Source organism: Streptopelia decaocto (assembly GCF_964273445.1).
Source record: "Streptopelia decaocto genome assembly, chromosome: 1".
Classification (NCBI taxonomy): Eukaryota; Metazoa; Chordata; class Aves; order Columbiformes; family Columbidae; genus Streptopelia; species Streptopelia decaocto.
In genome coordinates this window covers 59,860,697-59,876,873 of record NC_138663.1, presented here as the reverse complement: position 1 = coordinate 59,876,873, position 16,177 = coordinate 59,860,697, and the positions used below count along the sequence as shown (strand labels likewise).

The window sequence follows — 16,177 nt, the reverse complement described above, 5'->3', positions numbered from 1 at the left end:
TATTTATCCCAGAAACAGCGCCAGAAAAAGCAAATACAGTGTATTAACATATTGAAATGTAGCAGTATATTCAGACGTTTATTTTCTTTTTTTTTTTTTAATACTCTAAAACCAGAGGAAAACAGCAGTACTGCACTATATGATATTGATGATAATCTACAGGAGGAGACATTTCAGCATTTTATCTGTCTGCAGAGGGAAATTTGTATGTCTGTATGTTTGCATGGGGGGTTTGTTTAGTTCTTTGAAAATTATTCACTGGTAACTCTGACCATTAGTTCCATTTTGCTCTGAGGACAGCATAAATTGAAATACGGATTTTATATTTTTTTTAAACAGAATAAGTCATTTTCTTCAAAAATCTCTCCAGACCTTGACAACTGCTTTCTAACATCTTATTTTGGAAACTCCCTGTCAGGCAGTTTTCCTGGGAAACACGAAGTACATTTCACACCTGGCTTCTCATCTCTGACTATAAAACAGAACTGCCCTTGAAGTGCACCTGGGAGGTATTCAGGGATATACCACACACGTGCAAAAGACGAGCCAGGCTGTCGGAAGCTGCTGCACTGGGCTCTTGCGTGCTGTAACCATTAGCCAGCATTTTGCTGAACAAAGGGGCTAAAGAGAGGAGGAATTCAGGGATCAAGGAATTCAGGGAAGCGGTGGGTGGCACTGTACAAAATGCAGAGGTCCCAGGCTTGGCACATAAATGCTGTCCTGAAGAAAAAACATCCTCTTGTCCATGTCTGAGGTGCAGCAGCTCAGTGTTGCTCATCCCACAAGAACATTCCTCTGCAACCCACTGCAGCTCAGGGAGAGGGACAGTCTCTGCTGCTCGTGTGTTGCAAAAGCTTTTGCTTCCCCTTGGGTGGGTGAAACCTGGGCTCTTAGGGCTTGTCTGTAACAACACGGTTTCTATCTCCTTTCCCTCCAAAGCTCAGAAATCCTGCAATTCGCTTGGTCCCAACTTGGGGTTTGGGTTGGGTTTTGCCTAAAAAGTGCATTTGGATCCTGTTCTTTGAGTTGTGTTTGTTTGTTTGTTTTAATATGAATCAGGGCTAACTACTGGTGTTGAAAGCAGAGATTTGACTCATGGCTGCAGGAACTGGAAATTCAATATGAACCTCCAGATGGTGCAAAACCATTTGCCAAGGGCATTATACCATTGCGGGGGAAGACCCCTCTAACCGAAGTCTGTACACCCCCAGAGCAGATGTATGCTGTCTACATTGCCTCAGCTGCTTCATTGCAGTGTCCTGTGATTCATGTTAGCTTAACTAGAAGGCATCAGATCAACACTTTTGAAAGACTCAGGTGTTCAAGAAGGAATCTCAGACCTCCTTGCCTATCAAATTGGAAGGTCAATACTTGCCTTAATACTTGGCTTCAAAGATAAAATAATTATTGAGCGTAAGGTTCTTTGAAATGCACAGGTTAGCAGCGTTAAGTAAGTGTAAATAACATGACCAAAACATTCCTCCTGTTGCTTTGATGCAATTTATTCAGAATATGTAAAAAGGCGTTTGTGGCAGTGAGGGGAGGACTGCACAGCAGAACACGGTACCATGCAGGGACACCCCACTGGTAACCAAACATGGGAGCGCTGTGTCAGTGGAGTCCTTTGCTTGGGCTGTTTCTCCCCGTTACCCCAGGGAACTCATTACCTGCCTTAGCAGAAGCTCTTGCTGTTGTTGCTGGACACAATCTGGGCAGGAGGTGGCTGGTGGTGAGACTGTGTCCATCTCTGTGCTTTCTCCTCGAGGCAGGTTACAGCCTCTCCAAGCATTCACCAGCAATAATAGTGGATATACAGGGCTCTGGGTGAATGTGGTGCTGTGTGTGTTAGAAGGCCATGCTCTCCTTCCTTCTTTATCAATACGGCTTTAGCAGAGAGGCAAATTTAGAGCTAATATTCTCCCTGCTCCTCAAGAAGTCGCATCTGAATGAATGTTCCCCTTTGGGAGTCGCAGGAATTTCCGTGGGCTTCATTTCTTCTTCGTCATAGCCAAGAAACAAGCCAAGATTATTTCTTCTCTAGCATGAAAGACACCAGCAACATGAGCACGTATTGTTTTTATTTTGACAAATTTTCCAAATCTGATGTCTTCCTACCCCATCTCAGCAGCAGAAGGTCAGACAGGGTCCAGCATACCTGTAGCCTTGGGATGGGCTGCAGAGTGGTGGGGAGATCAATTTTCCAGGACAAGGAAAAGCAGTGACCCCATCTCGGGATGTGGGTGCGGTAAATACACTTTCCATCAGGCTGTGTGAGCATTTGTGCTCCTTTATGTTGGCTTCAAAGCAAAGCCCTGGACACTTTCTTAGTGAACAGCATTTAAACAGCACATATGAAGAAGTTCGGAGACTGAATTTTAATCTTCTAGCATAGGAACAATTTTACTCAGCCACATAAAGAACTGCTCTGTACAGGCAGTAATCTACTTTTCTATGAATTTTTATATTAAGCAAAAAGGCCGTAAGAGTTCCCCAGCTGCTTGACTTACTGGTGCCTGTGCTTTCTTTGCAGTTGTCCAACACGGCAATTCTTCATCAGATTAGACGAGACCAAGTGACAGACACGTGCCGAGCAAACAGTGTCTCTAGCAGGAAGCGCCGCGTGCTGACACCCAACGACCTCAAGCACCTGGTCGTGGATGAAGATCATGAAATGATCTATTGCTATGTTCCCAAAGTGGCCTGCACAAACTGGAAGAGAGTCATGATGGTTTTGACGGGAAGAGGCAAGTACAGCGATCCGATGGAAATCCCAGCCAATGAAGCCCACGTGTCTTCGAACCTGAAGACCCTCAACCAATACAGCATCCCAGAGATCAACCACCGCTTGAAAAACTACATGAAGTTCCTCTTCGTTCGCGAGCCTTTCGAGAGACTGGTGTCAGCCTACAGGAACAAGTTCACCCAGAAGTACAACACTTCGTTCCACAAGCGGTACGGCACCAAAATCGTGCGGCGCCAGAGGAAAAACGCCACCCAGGAAGCGCTGCGTAAAGGCGATGACGTGAAATTCGAAGAGTTCGTGGCGTATCTCATTGACCCGCACACCCAAAGAGAAGAACCCTTCAACGAGCACTGGCAGACTGTGTACTCCCTCTGCCACCCTTGCCACATCCACTACGACCTCATAGGAAAATACGAAACGCTCGAAGAGGATTCAAACTACATTCTCCAGCTGGCGGGAGTAGGCGGCTACCTGAAGTTCCCCACCTATGCAAAGTCTACGAGAACTACTGATGAAATGACCACAGAGTTCTTCCAGAACATCAGCTCCGAGCACCAAACGCAGCTGTATGAAGTCTACAAACTTGATTTTTTAATGTTCAATTACTCAGTGCCAAGCTACCTGAAATTGGAATGAGGGATGGGTCGGGGGGACAGAGGGGAGAGAAAGCCTGTTTTATTTAAGATTTTTATTTGTCATAATAAATATGGAGAATGGGTTATTTTGTAAATTAATATTTTCTTTTTTTGAATGATGCTGCGAGCAGCACAGTCAAAATTATTTAAATCAACTGTAAGAAAGGACAGCTCTCTTTGCAGGGTAACAGGATTGTGACGATCTAGCTGTAGAAATGAATAATACTGCTACACTGTTTAAAAAAATGTTAATTGTGTTCTGGTGAATTTCATTGATCTTGCATTCCTCCAATTCTAATTAATGTTATTTATACTTATTTAAAACATGGTCTCTTGGTAGGTGTCACTTCAGCAGCAGAAATAAGAGAACATTTGGACCAAAGGAGTCTCTGGATTTGTGTTTTCCTCAGTTGAGCTTGCCTCTGGGTAATAATATTCTTCCATTAGCTATTGATGGAGGTAAATACGGGAATGGTTCTTGGTACCACATGCTTTGAGAAGAGTGGTGGAAATAATTTCTTCAGAAAGTGATATTGCACTTAAGCGTAGTAAAGAAATCTGTCTTTCTAGCCCTGAAAGGGAGAAGTAAGACAGATATTGATAGATTCATGATGATACCTAAAACCCGTGACTGAAAGAAATGTGAATGTATTCCTTGGGAAAAGAAACCGTGAACTTTTTATAAGTCTGGACTTAATGATTTTGTCAAGGATAGGACCAGTCCCACTGTCACTTAATTTAATGCCTGCCAGCCCAAATGAATACAAATTTGCAGATGGCCCATCAGAAAAAATCAGCATTTTGGAAGCGACTGTAGTGATTTTTTGAATGCCCGAAGCAATTGGCATTGACCTAATTCATATCCAGGATGGGGCTGGGGGGAGCTCCATCCTCTGCAGGTCTTGAGAATGGCAACCGCAATTGGCTCAAAAAACACCAGTTACGATACGCTGCTATAAAGGATGTGGGCATGTAATTTGAAAAGGCTGAAAGTCATCTTGGTGTTGATCTCTGAGCACAGAAGGCAATAAAAAAAGGTCTCTCATCTCCCTATATGCCCATTCCATGGCTTTTTGCTATGGAGAATGGAAAGTCGTCTTTTTTTAGTTGATGCCTAAATACTGTTGACAGGGATGTTTCTCATTTCCAGTGGGTTAGTATTTCATCTAAGTCAGCTCTAGTGTAAGACCATGACCTTTTTATTTAAGGTGAACATCTCAGTAGTGTTTGGTTTGTGTATAACAGCTGGTTGGGATGGCAGATTGTACCAGGCATAGCACACCAAGCCATTGTTCTGGGCAAGCAAGTGGTAATCTCTTTGTGGCAAATAGATAATGAAAACTGCGATTTCAGTGGGGATCTGCTAGCAGGCTCAGTGAGCAGAAGTACAGGCTTCTCCAAATGTTTGCTTTAGCTTGTGGGATGTGGGGTGCACGGCCAAGCAGAGTGGTCTGTAGCCACCCCAAGCTGGCAGCCAGCTGATGGGCAGAAGGAGGCAGAGGCTTAAGTCGAGGCACTTGTGAGAAACTAAAATCTGTTTTAAAGTCGTTGATTGATGGTTAAAATGAGGTTTTGACTTGCCTGTATGTCAATCTTATGATCAAACCAAACCCTTCCAAAAATTAGTGAAGATTTTAAATAAGCTCAGCTGAAGGCAGAGCTGTTTTTCACAGTATCCGAGTTGGATGCCAAAAATGTAATATTTTACAGTAGCCAAATTACATCCACCAAATTACGTTAGTCTCCAGGATACATAAGTGGTTAAAGAAGAAAAATAGGTTCCATCTTATTTTATAAAAATAAGTCGCTGAATAAATCTCAGCGAAGAACAAATTAACATAACAAACAGCAGATAAAGTCCTTTCACAACTGGATTTGTTCTTAGCCAGGATTCAGGTCATTAGTTTTTTTTTTATCATACCCAACAAATAAATCTCTCATCTCTTCTCGCACAGCCACATTTTTCATAGCCCAGGTCCTATTTATAACACGGAGCGCTGACCTGGCGCAGAACTGGCTGCGCATCACAGCTCTGAATTCTGGAGCGGTTGCTGATCGCTGGCCGGTGTTTTATGTGAACCCAGTTTTGTCCCACTTAGAGCACACAGCGCGGTTGCAAGTGCCTATCACAGTGTGCCCTGCCTTCCTTTTGTTCATAGTTCAATAGTTACAGGTTTGTTAAGATATAAAATCTGTCTGAGGGTAGATTTCCCCTCTCCCTCCAGTATTTCCCACCAGCTCTTGGTGTGCTTGTATTGTCTTGTATCCAACAGTGCTCGTACTTCAGTCCAGTTTTCTCTTCAGTTGGTTGGTAATCCCTCCAACAGATCGTGATGTGGATTTTTTCATTTAAGAAAAAAGTTTCTTCAGAAGCAACGTGCTTCCCCCTTTCTTTTTGTCCTTTTTTTTTCTGTCATCACCACGTTTTTATCTGTTCTGAAATACCCTCTTTAGTTTCACCGCTTTAGAGACACAAAAACCTTATTTGACAGCTATGATAGAAAAGCTTTAGGTGAAAAAGATGTTGAGGAGATCTGAGGGGTGAGCGCTGCTCGAGCCGAGATTTTTCGCAGCAGCTTTGGGTTTGATTACCCAAATTCTGCCTCCCCACAGCGGGCTGCCCTCTGGGTGGGTGCTCAGCACTGAGATGGCTTTTATGTGGTCGTAGGTGGGTACTTAAAAGTCACTTGCTTTTTAAAAACCTCCATCCTAGACTACTACAAACTGTCCATTTAGCGTGTTGTATCTATTTTGGGGGTGCTGTGAATGGGCTGGGAATTATTTGTATCTTAAAAGAACAGCTGATATGCTGGATATGATGGTGTCCTTCACAGTGAGCATGAAGGTCTCACCAGATCAGAGGAGAACCACAAATGTTTAAGGAATAGCCTTTTTTTTTCCTTTTTTTGGTGTACTTGGTGTGATTTTTTTTTTTGACTGGGCCAAAAAGAAATCTCTTTCCACTGCCCCCACACAGGAAGATGTTCAGGGTTCAGTGAGCTGGTGGCCACCACCTACAGTGCTGGGGGAGCCAGAGAACTGGGTTGGTTTTACCCCATCTCTTCACCAGGTTTCCCAGCCAGAGGAACAGGGCTGGTGTGCTCCTAAGCCCTGCTTCCCACCCGGCTTCATTTCTGCTGCAGCCACTGCTGGTCCCAGGAGACAAACAGGCAAAACTTTGGCCACAGCAGAATTCAAGATACAGATGCAGCCTTGAGGGCCAGCTGGGCAGCTGCTCTTGTAGAGGGACGTGTGTGAGCTGAGCCGTGGTGAGCACAGGGCCCAGCGGGGAAGGTGAACATGGTGGTGGCTCCTGGGTGGCGGGAGGTCCCCCCAGACCTGCCTCGGTTCATGCTTCAGCCTCTTCATAAACCGTGTCCGTTGTCACAGAAGTGTGCAAACTGCCTGAACCATGCGCTGCGTAAAGCAAGCGAAATAAATAATCCACAAGCAGAAGTGCTTTTAGGAGTAAGTTGACCCCAGATGTTTTAGGGTTTCACTGTAGTCTGCTGCACTTTTCAGGTACAAAAAGGGACTGTCCTTACTATTACTCTTGTTACAGAGAGTGTTATTTTCTTACATGCATGCACAATACAATGTGTACGAATAATTTAACATCGATGTGGGGTTGGATTTTTTTTTAACCTATTTGTATGCAGTAGAAGGCTTGTTGTAGAAAAGTATCTCCTCATACCTAAATATACTGTTAATAAAGAAAAAAGCTAAATTATACATTGCCAACACAAGTGTGAACTGCTCATGAATCTTTCCTTAAAAAAGCCATTCAAGCCTGATTATTTTTCTAAGTAACTTCAATTAAATTGGAGAAAGAAAGTTCCTCTCTGTGTGCTTTATTTCTGGCTCATGCTTTCAGGGTGAATTTTTCAGGGTGGGATTTTTGCCTGCATAGCTTTGCTTTCTCACAAGGTTTATTGTGGCAGGACAAGCCAAAGAATCAAAATACTGCTATGAAGCAGGAAACCTAAAGACATCTCTAACAACATCCCACTTGTTCCCAGCCAGCAAGGATGAGGGCTGCCCATTTAAGATCCATCACATGCCCAGAAACTTCAAGCAACGGTGTTCTAGAGTCATTCAGACTCTAGAACAGCTCTAGATGAGCTTTAGGCCACGTACTTGCCTACATGCGTGGTCTTGTCCATGGTCTGCACTGAGATCACATCTAACCCCAAAGCAGCAACTTCCAACTGGGCTTTGAAGACAAATTTGAGTAAGGAAATCAGCACCATAAATTACACTTAGGAAAAGCACACATTTAAGCAATAACTGCTTCCCATTGGGACTGTGTTGCTGGAAGGGACCCTGGTGGTAAGCTGGACCACCCTGCTGCTGAAGGTCACCAAGACTAGGTTAGCCGCGGTTTTGGGTAGCCAAGGCTTCAATGTCTCTGGGGATGGAGGGCTGAGAGCCTCTCTGGGTGACCTGTTCCAGTGCCATACAACCCCCCCAACAGAGATGTTTTTCCCTAGTGGCCACTGTGAGACTCCTGGTCTTCAATGTGTGTCCATCATCTGTGACTACTGGAGGAAGAGCTAGGATTCATGTTCTTTTTAAGTCACATACAAGTAGTTGTAGAATCCTATTAGTTTCCCAGTTAGCTTTGTTGTCACCAGAATAAATAAGGCCAGGTCCCTCAAAGTGTCCTTTTTTGGTTATGTGCTTTAGGCCACTGAATATCTTGGTAGCCCACCACTGTATCCTCTCCAGCATCTCAACATCCTTCTTGAATTGGGGAGGGCACCAAAACTGTTTGCCATACCCTGGGTGCAGCACTGCCCGTGATAAATAGACCTTTTTTTCCGCCACCCCCACTATTCACAAGGCAAACATTATTCACAACTAGAGCAGAGACAAACAAAGTAGGAAATCCATGAGAAGTGCCATAACACATGGTGGGGCACTGGCTATCTTTAGAGCCCAAGCACATTCCCACCTCAATTGCTCCACCACCCTGCGCTCCCTCATCATTAGGCAGAACAGCAGCACAGCTTCCTGAGATCACAGCCTGACTGTGCAGCGTTAAGACAACAACCTTCACATTTCAAAACATCGGTGATTTGTTTCCTCTACACTCTCGATCAGAGAAGGAGATAATTAAGAAGGTCTTGAGAAGGACTCGATCTAAGTGAGCGATTAGCCTGTTCTGTCAGTACCTGGGTCTAAGGAAGCCACCGCACTGCCCTGAGAGAGACCATCTGCATTCGCAAAGATGAATGTGGTGTCGCACAGAAATGCGGGGCAGGAGAAATCCTCTGGCTGCATGTGGGCTGATGGGCAGGACATGCCAGGGGACCCAGCCCAGGAATGAGGGGGCAGCAGCTGCAGAGTTCAGCCATGAATGGGGTGAGCTGGGAGGCTTTAGAGAGTTGATATTGCATGCACACAAAAAATGGAAAGTTCCATTTTTGGGGATAAGGGAGTAAGAAATGGTCTCTCTGCACAGCTTTTGGGGGCAAATTTCTTCATTGCCTGTAAGACAGTGGAGGAGAGTCCAATCCCTGATGTTGCCACAGAGACTGGCAAAATTGGATTTGCCTCACTGGAAGGAAACATGAAGATTTGTCTTTTTGGCAATCCTTGCTTTTTCCATTAAATAATTACAAAATTTCTTCCCATTTGTACCCAGCATACAGACTCTGCCCCATGTCTGCTCACCGGTACAGACCACCAGCTACTGCTGCACAACAGGAGAGCTGGTGACTGCAGGACCATGGCACCCCCGGGCACTGGGGGATGTGGCAGCGTGGCCAGATCAGTACTTAAGAGAAAGATGGTGCAGATTTTTAGCAGGGCCTGTTGTGACAGAACAAGCAGTAATGGTTTCAAATTAGAAGAGATTCACACTAGACGTGAGGAAGAAACTTTTTAGAATGAGGGTGGTGAAACCCTATCCCAGGTTGCCCAGAGAGGTGGGAGATGCCTCATCCCTGGAGACATTCAAGGCCGGGCTGGACGGGGCTCTGAGCAACCTGATCTAGTTGAAGATGTTCCTGCTCATGGCAGGAGGTTGGACTAGATGACCTTTGAAGGTCCCTTGCAACCCAAACTATTCTGTGATTCTATGATACTAGACAGCTGAGGTGTCCTCTCATCTGGACAAGTGAAAAGATTGCACAATAAGCCCGGCAGAGATGATGCAAAATTTGAAGAAAGCCTGTCCTTGTTGTTGTAATGCTCTCCATAGGGGCACAAGCTCTGCCAACACTTCCCAACCTTTGGACAAAAATACATTGCATTTAATTCTATCATAATTACAAAAAGGTAAATAAATCTGAGAAGGTGGAAAGAAAAGAGGAAAAAAATTGATTATCATTACAGGCAGCAGCAGAGAGGAAAAACAGAGTCTATGCCATGATTTTCTTGCTAGCTCTGTTACACATCATCACCTACAAGATTCCTGATGCCACAAAAACAATCTTGCTTTCCCAGTTGCACTTCCAACTTTGCCAAAGGTTGAAAATTCTTCAGAGCACTAAAGAACAACACATCCAAAAGCCTCCTCCCCAAATTGGATGCAAATCATTTTTTTAAAAAAAATCTGTGTTAAAAGAAAACAAAAAAAATCAACTTCATTTTCCCCAGTTGAAAAGATGAAGAGCAGACCTTCACACACAGTATCACAGTATGTTTGGGATTGGAAGGGACCTCAAAAGACCATCTAGTCCAATCCCCCTGCTGGAGCAGGAACGCCTAGGTGAGGTCGCACAGGAACGTGTCCAGGTGGGTTTTGAATGTCTCCAGAGAAGGAGACTCCACAACCTCCCTGGGCAGCCTGTTCCAGTGCTCTGTCACCCTCACTGAGAAGAAGTTTTTTCTCAAATTTAAGTGGAACCTCTTGTGTTCCTTGTCCCCCTTTGCCTGGGATGTCACTGTATTGCAGTGCTCAAGCCTCCCGACTGTGAGATTCAGCTCACTGTCAGTAAGTGGCTTCTGTTGGCTGTCAGAGGCATTTAGGACTGAGAGTAGTGACTTATTCCTGGAGGAAAAAATATATAGAAAATATTGTCATTCATTTATATGTTGTTAAATACACATTTTGCCAATATTTCAAGAATGTTACTGGCTTAGACATTGAAATCAATTCCTCTGTCTCTACTTTCTCAGTAAATACGGACCTGAGAGAACATTTCTTTAGGTGTTTAGGAGCGTACGTCCTGTCAGTATGCGACAAATGTACAGATTATTTTGGAAAATGAGAACTAAAATTGCGTGGGTTTGAAAAATCTCATTTCAGTCAGAGTTTTTAATTAAAAACCACAAACAACCAGCAAAGCTGTTATCCTCAGTAAGAGAAAAATCAATCCAAAAGTTTATGCCCTCATTTCTGTTTTTTTTTAGGAATACATAAAGCTGTCAGGGTAACATACAGCTGAATAAGAACAGTTAAGCTATTAGTCTTATTCTAAAAACCAGAATTATACTGTAGCAATTCATGACATTTTAGCTAGCAAGACATCTCCATGCTGTCAGTAGGTATTTCCAGATGTATATTAAGTCAAAGCCTGCAACCCACAACAGGCCTCAATTTCCTGCAAAAGCTTCTGCAAAGACATGGTTTGGGCATCACCTGAGCCTTTCTTAGGCTCAATTTAGTCAGACTTATCTTAGGAGATAACTAGTTTTATGTTTAGGGTAGAGGTGCTATGTTTTGTTCCATTTTGTTTTTTTAAAGCGATTGTTTGCTCCATTAATGTAATCAATCACTGCATATATTTTTAACCAATTTTGAACTTGAAATGGATGGATGTGGTAAAAAAAGGCCAAATCAGAGCAAGCAGCTATGCTATGGAGAGGCAAGCGCTGTTTGCAAAGGTGTACAAGTAAATGCTGAGATACCCATTAAAAAAAACCAAAGCATTTTCCTTCCTGGAATTATAGCTGTATGTGACTTATAAAGGCACTTATTATAGTTATATGTGCCTTCAGTTTTATGGAAAGACATAAGAATTCAGCTATTTTGTATTCATTTTACAATGTACTTTGCCATTTTATCATAAAAATGTTACTGCTGTGTACACAATATGATTTTACATGCTATCTGCATCATTCCTATAGCAGATGCTTTTAAGCCTTATTTTTTCACTGATTTCAAAAATTAAATCCAAAGTTGGTGGGTTTTTTTACAAAAAAAGCCCTTGAAATCAACCGTGCAAGGATTAGAAGGAAGAACAGCTGAGTGCAATTCAGGTGAGAAATTAAGTCTTTGTGAACTGCAGAAAAGGAATAGAAGACGGGAGGAAATTTAAGATGCGAAGCCTTGGTTTGCGGAGTCTCCTTGTGAGATACTGAGAATTAAATTAGAGGAAAGTGGTTAAGAACACAGCGAGGCGAGTAATCTTGCTTTGCTTATTGTAGCATGTTTCAGGTTGCCTGGCAAGTCTTTGCCAGAACTATTGGAAGCTGATTAAAAACCCTGAATGACTTGCGTAATGTTAATGAGTATTTCCATGCTGGGAAATGCAGTCAGAGTACATGGGCTCCATCCTCATTCCTAGGCAAGGAGTTACACAGTTAGTTTGCGGTGTCTGGATTCCAGTTGCATTTTTCACAAGTGTGAAGATGTCAGATGAAAAGCATTTGGGTGAACACTTCTAAAATAAACCAGTTTCCTGATTAAGACACTTTGTGCTTGGTTTTGAACAGCAGAGGCTCCATCCAAAGCCTTTAGGAACAGTGTGCCCTCCATAGCTTAAATGTGGAGAAGGGCTGCAATCAGCCTTTTGCTCATGGGTGCTGTCACAGGCCCTGCGATGGGTGTCATTGTTAATTCCTCCTTAATTATCAAATTACCAGGCAAAGTGAGCTTTTGAGGTGCACAGGGGTTTCCAGCTGGAGACAGAGACATTAGCTTTTCCTCTAGCCAGGCATTTCAGTAGATGTTTTCAACCAGGTGTGCTCCTGCTTCTGAGTGAAATAACACACAGTTTTCCTTTGATTAAATAAAGAGCCTCAGGATAATTAGCTTAGGAGGTGATGGTGATAGCTAATTGGTTCCTTCTGCATCAGAGATCTCGCTGATGTGATCTGGATATATGTCATGATGGAAGTGAACTGAATGCTGCTGCATTGCCAGATGCCTCTCCACCTTTTCAGAGGCCATCAGAGAGTGAAGAAGCATCCTAAACCTGAGCATCCTTCTCTGTCACTGACACAGTCCATCAGGAATAATGTGGCCAGCAGCACTAGGCCACTGATTGTCCCCCTGTAGTTGGCACTGGTGAGGCCATATCTTAAATCCTGTCTTCAGTTTTGGGCCCCTCATCATAAGAAGGACATTGAGGTGCTGGAGAGAGTGCAGAGGAGGATGATGAAGCTGGTGAGGGGCCTGGAGCACAAGTCTGATGAGGAGCAGCTGAGAGAACTGGGGCTGTTCAGCCTGGAGCAAAGGAGACTGAGGGGAGACCTTATCGCTGTCTGCAACTACCTGAAAGGAGGTTGTAGCATGGAGGGGGTTGGTCTCTTCTCCCAAGTAGTAAGTGACAGGAGGAGAGGAAATGTCCTCCATTTGCACCAGGGGAGGTTTAGATTGGATATTAGGAAAAAATATTCCCAGAAAGCGTTGTCAGGCATTGGAACAGGCTGCCAGTGGTGGAGTCACCATCCCTGGAAGTGTTTAAAAGGCGTATAGATGAGGTTCTTAGGGGTTTAATACCAGCGTTAGGTTATGGTTGGATTTAATGATTGAGGGTCTCTTCCAACTGAAATGATTCAGTGATTCTATGATTTCTAACAAGTGGCCATCAGAGTCTGCCATGCAGAGCAATGGTGGCTCCCTGTATTTTGAAAATTTTTATATGATGACAATTAAATCTGTCGTGAGTGGTTGACTAAGGATTCCAGGCCACATCACCCATTTCACAAGAGGAATTAGATTGATGTCAAGGCTATAACAAAGCTCGATCTGCTCTACAGCATCCCCCATAGCCCTGAGAGGGACGGACACAGACCCCTCCTCACCTCACGGACAAACAGGGCTGGTTACGGACCTGGCACAGATGCACTGGACACCGCAGCTTGGAAAAGGGACTCCAGATCATCTAGGGTAGGGGTGTCAAACTCTTTTTTTACTGGGGCCCACATCAGCCTCACGGTTGCCTTCAAAGGGCCGAATGTAATGTTAAGAGTAGTTACATTTATACAGTCCTGAAATTACATTCGGCCCTTTGAAGGCAACCGTGAGGCTGATGTGGCCCCCGGTGACAATGCATTTGACACCCCTGATCCAGGGGCTTTTGGAGGCTGCGTGCAAACAGGAGACTGCTGCCCTCAGAACTCACAGAGGATACATGGATCTCACCTTGTCCACAGAGCTGTAAACCAGACCCTTCTGAAAACAGGAGAAACAGGAAAACATATATCTCCTTCTCTTACGTGTGGCAGGAGATTTCTATATAGGCATGAACAAGACTAAATGGATTACACGATTTGGTCCTTATCTAGCAGGAGACTTGACTACAAACATACGTGAGGGATACACACAGTCACGACATGGCCAAGGTAGCAGGGTCTCTGCAGGTGTACTGGGGCTCTGAAAAAAATCACAGAACTAAAAATGAGCTTACGCTGAACACCTCACTTCCATAAAACTGTGTGCAACGTTGTTAGAGGTGGATGAGAACCAACGATCAGAAAGATGAACAGTTATTGGTTTTGTCTCATTAATACATGTTCTGAGAGGCTTCTTATGGTAATAGGACATTTTTTCTGCTTCTTGTAATGAGTGCTAAAAATGTTCAGGTTTGTTTCTCTAAGTGCCAGTCTGAAATCTTTACATATTCCAGAGGTATGTATGCATTAATCAGAGCTTTAAGTGCAGCTTCTGTATCTATTAAACATTTATGTAATGCAATAATCTCAAGACGGAAGGACTTAAAATATTTACAGATCTTAATAAATGTTTAAAATGCAATTTTTGTAGCAAATAGCAGGACTGGACTCCCTTTGAACTGATGGACATTTCTGCATCTTCCTGTGTTTCTAGTAAGACTCAAAAATAAGGAACACATGGATTGCAGAGGTATCTTCTGCAAGTTCCCGTCCCAGATGAAGTCAACGAGGTCAAGGAGAACCTAAGCACATGGTTGAGACACCTTGCATGGGGCAGAGGGAAGGCCCACAGAGCAGGGTGGGGAGCTCAGTAAATACCTTTGGATGGGTTAGAGGAATTGTTGCATGAACAGTTTTTCTTTCCCAATTTTCAGCAAGCCTTCCTATCTACCAGCAACCCCATGGGCGTCTTGGTGCCAGCTGTTCCAGCTGTAGAGCTGCCTGAGGTGAAGAACCCTGCAGGGCCAGTACTGCGTATTAGGCACAGTGCCAATCCTATATAGTGCCATATTCTGTTTAATGCCAAGACTATATAGTCAGGCTTTGCTCACGGCAAGGGATTTAGTTCTCTCCAAGGGCTGAACGTAGCCATAGCTCATGTCAGCCTCATGCACAGAGCACGTCACCAGACGTGGTGTCTAACAGAGCTGGGTTTCATGCTCTTTGGCATGGTAACCTTACAGTGGTTTCAAAAAGTCTTTACAAAAACCAATCCGCTTTCTAATGTGGGAACAGAGGCAAGGCCAGCAGGAAACGAAACCCAGGAATGAGCGTGTCTCTTTGTATCTGAATTTGCAGCGTTTCAGATCTTTCATTTTGCACAAATGTCATGCAGGTTTTCTAAGGGCTTTTTTCAAAGGCCTTAATGTCTTCTTTTACAGAGGGGACCACAGTTTCCATACATACGTGACAGACTCGCACTACCATAGTACTTAGTGCCCTAAATGGTTTGGCTCTGAAGAAGCAGCAACAGCAGTCTCAAAGCATTAAGTCGAAATGAATGAAACAGAGAGGAGTGACCAGCCAGTCTTCATGTATCAGATAAATACAGATCTTGCTTACATCTCAAATCATCTCCACATGATGATCTTGGTACCCCAGCTGATATGAGCTTCCTAAATGGCCAAACTTAACAAGCTAACTTCTATTGTGACAATGCTCCTAACTCCAGAGATACTCTTCTATTGTAAGTGAAAGCTACTATTTGTCTCCCTAGAACTAGATTTTATCAGACATGTCTAAATTTTCCTAGGTAATGAGTAAAAATTGGTCCAGTCTTCAAAACAATTGAGATGATGCATGTTCTAATATTACTCCATAATCTTGTATACTACAAGAGAATAAAATAATAGGTTGTGTCAGCACAGGGGGAAACAGCTACATCAAAAGCAAACAGGAAAAAAGGGTTTGGGATGATCTAACCATAGTATGAGGATTCACAGGGAAGTAGTCTAATGGATGACTGCGTCCCAAGTGTAAAACAGGTATTATTGCCCCTAGCTTTTGGAAAACCATTTAGAATGCCAATTTTATTAAAATGCTGTTCTACTGTAGACAGGGCATGGCAACAACTTCATTAATGAAAACCAGGAGATGACAGAAAAAAATAGTAAACTGACAAAATCCTTTTAGATCCTGCTCATAGTAAAACTTCAAATGTAAATCTGAGACCCTGCAAATATTAAACCTTGAGGAACAATTCAGAAGTCAATTATTCCCAAAGATGTCTACCATATAATTCATTCAGGACCCTATTTCACTCGCAAAAAGCAGATTTAAAATTATTCAAGGAAAGCATTTCCTTGACCTCTCAAGACTTCTAGCAACTCTTGAAGAGGAAACAATCTCCCAAAAGAGCAAGCTGAAGAATGCTAAGTAAAGGAAGAGGCAAATTTCAAGTATAGTTTGAACTGAGAAATAAAAATATACATAGAGCAGAGAGAAATATAAA

At 43.4% G+C, this 16,177-nt stretch overlaps 1 protein-coding gene across 2 annotated transcripts in view; it reads left to right on the top strand.

Annotated features, from left to right (window-relative positions):
- The window catches only part of CHST11 (carbohydrate sulfotransferase 11), a 179,686-nt gene extending 172,479 nt beyond the window's left edge, over nucleotides 1–7,207 (top strand). For both annotated transcript variants that reach the window (XM_082059514.1, XM_082059513.1), the window contains exon 3: nucleotides 2,531–7,207. In XM_082059514.1, the coding sequence (XP_081915640.1) occupies nucleotides 2,531–3,379 (849 nt within the window). In that variant the 3' untranslated portion in view covers nucleotides 3,380–7,207. The remainder of the gene's footprint in view (nucleotides 1–2,530) is intronic.
- Nucleotides 7,208–16,177: the final 8,970 nt, after the last annotated feature.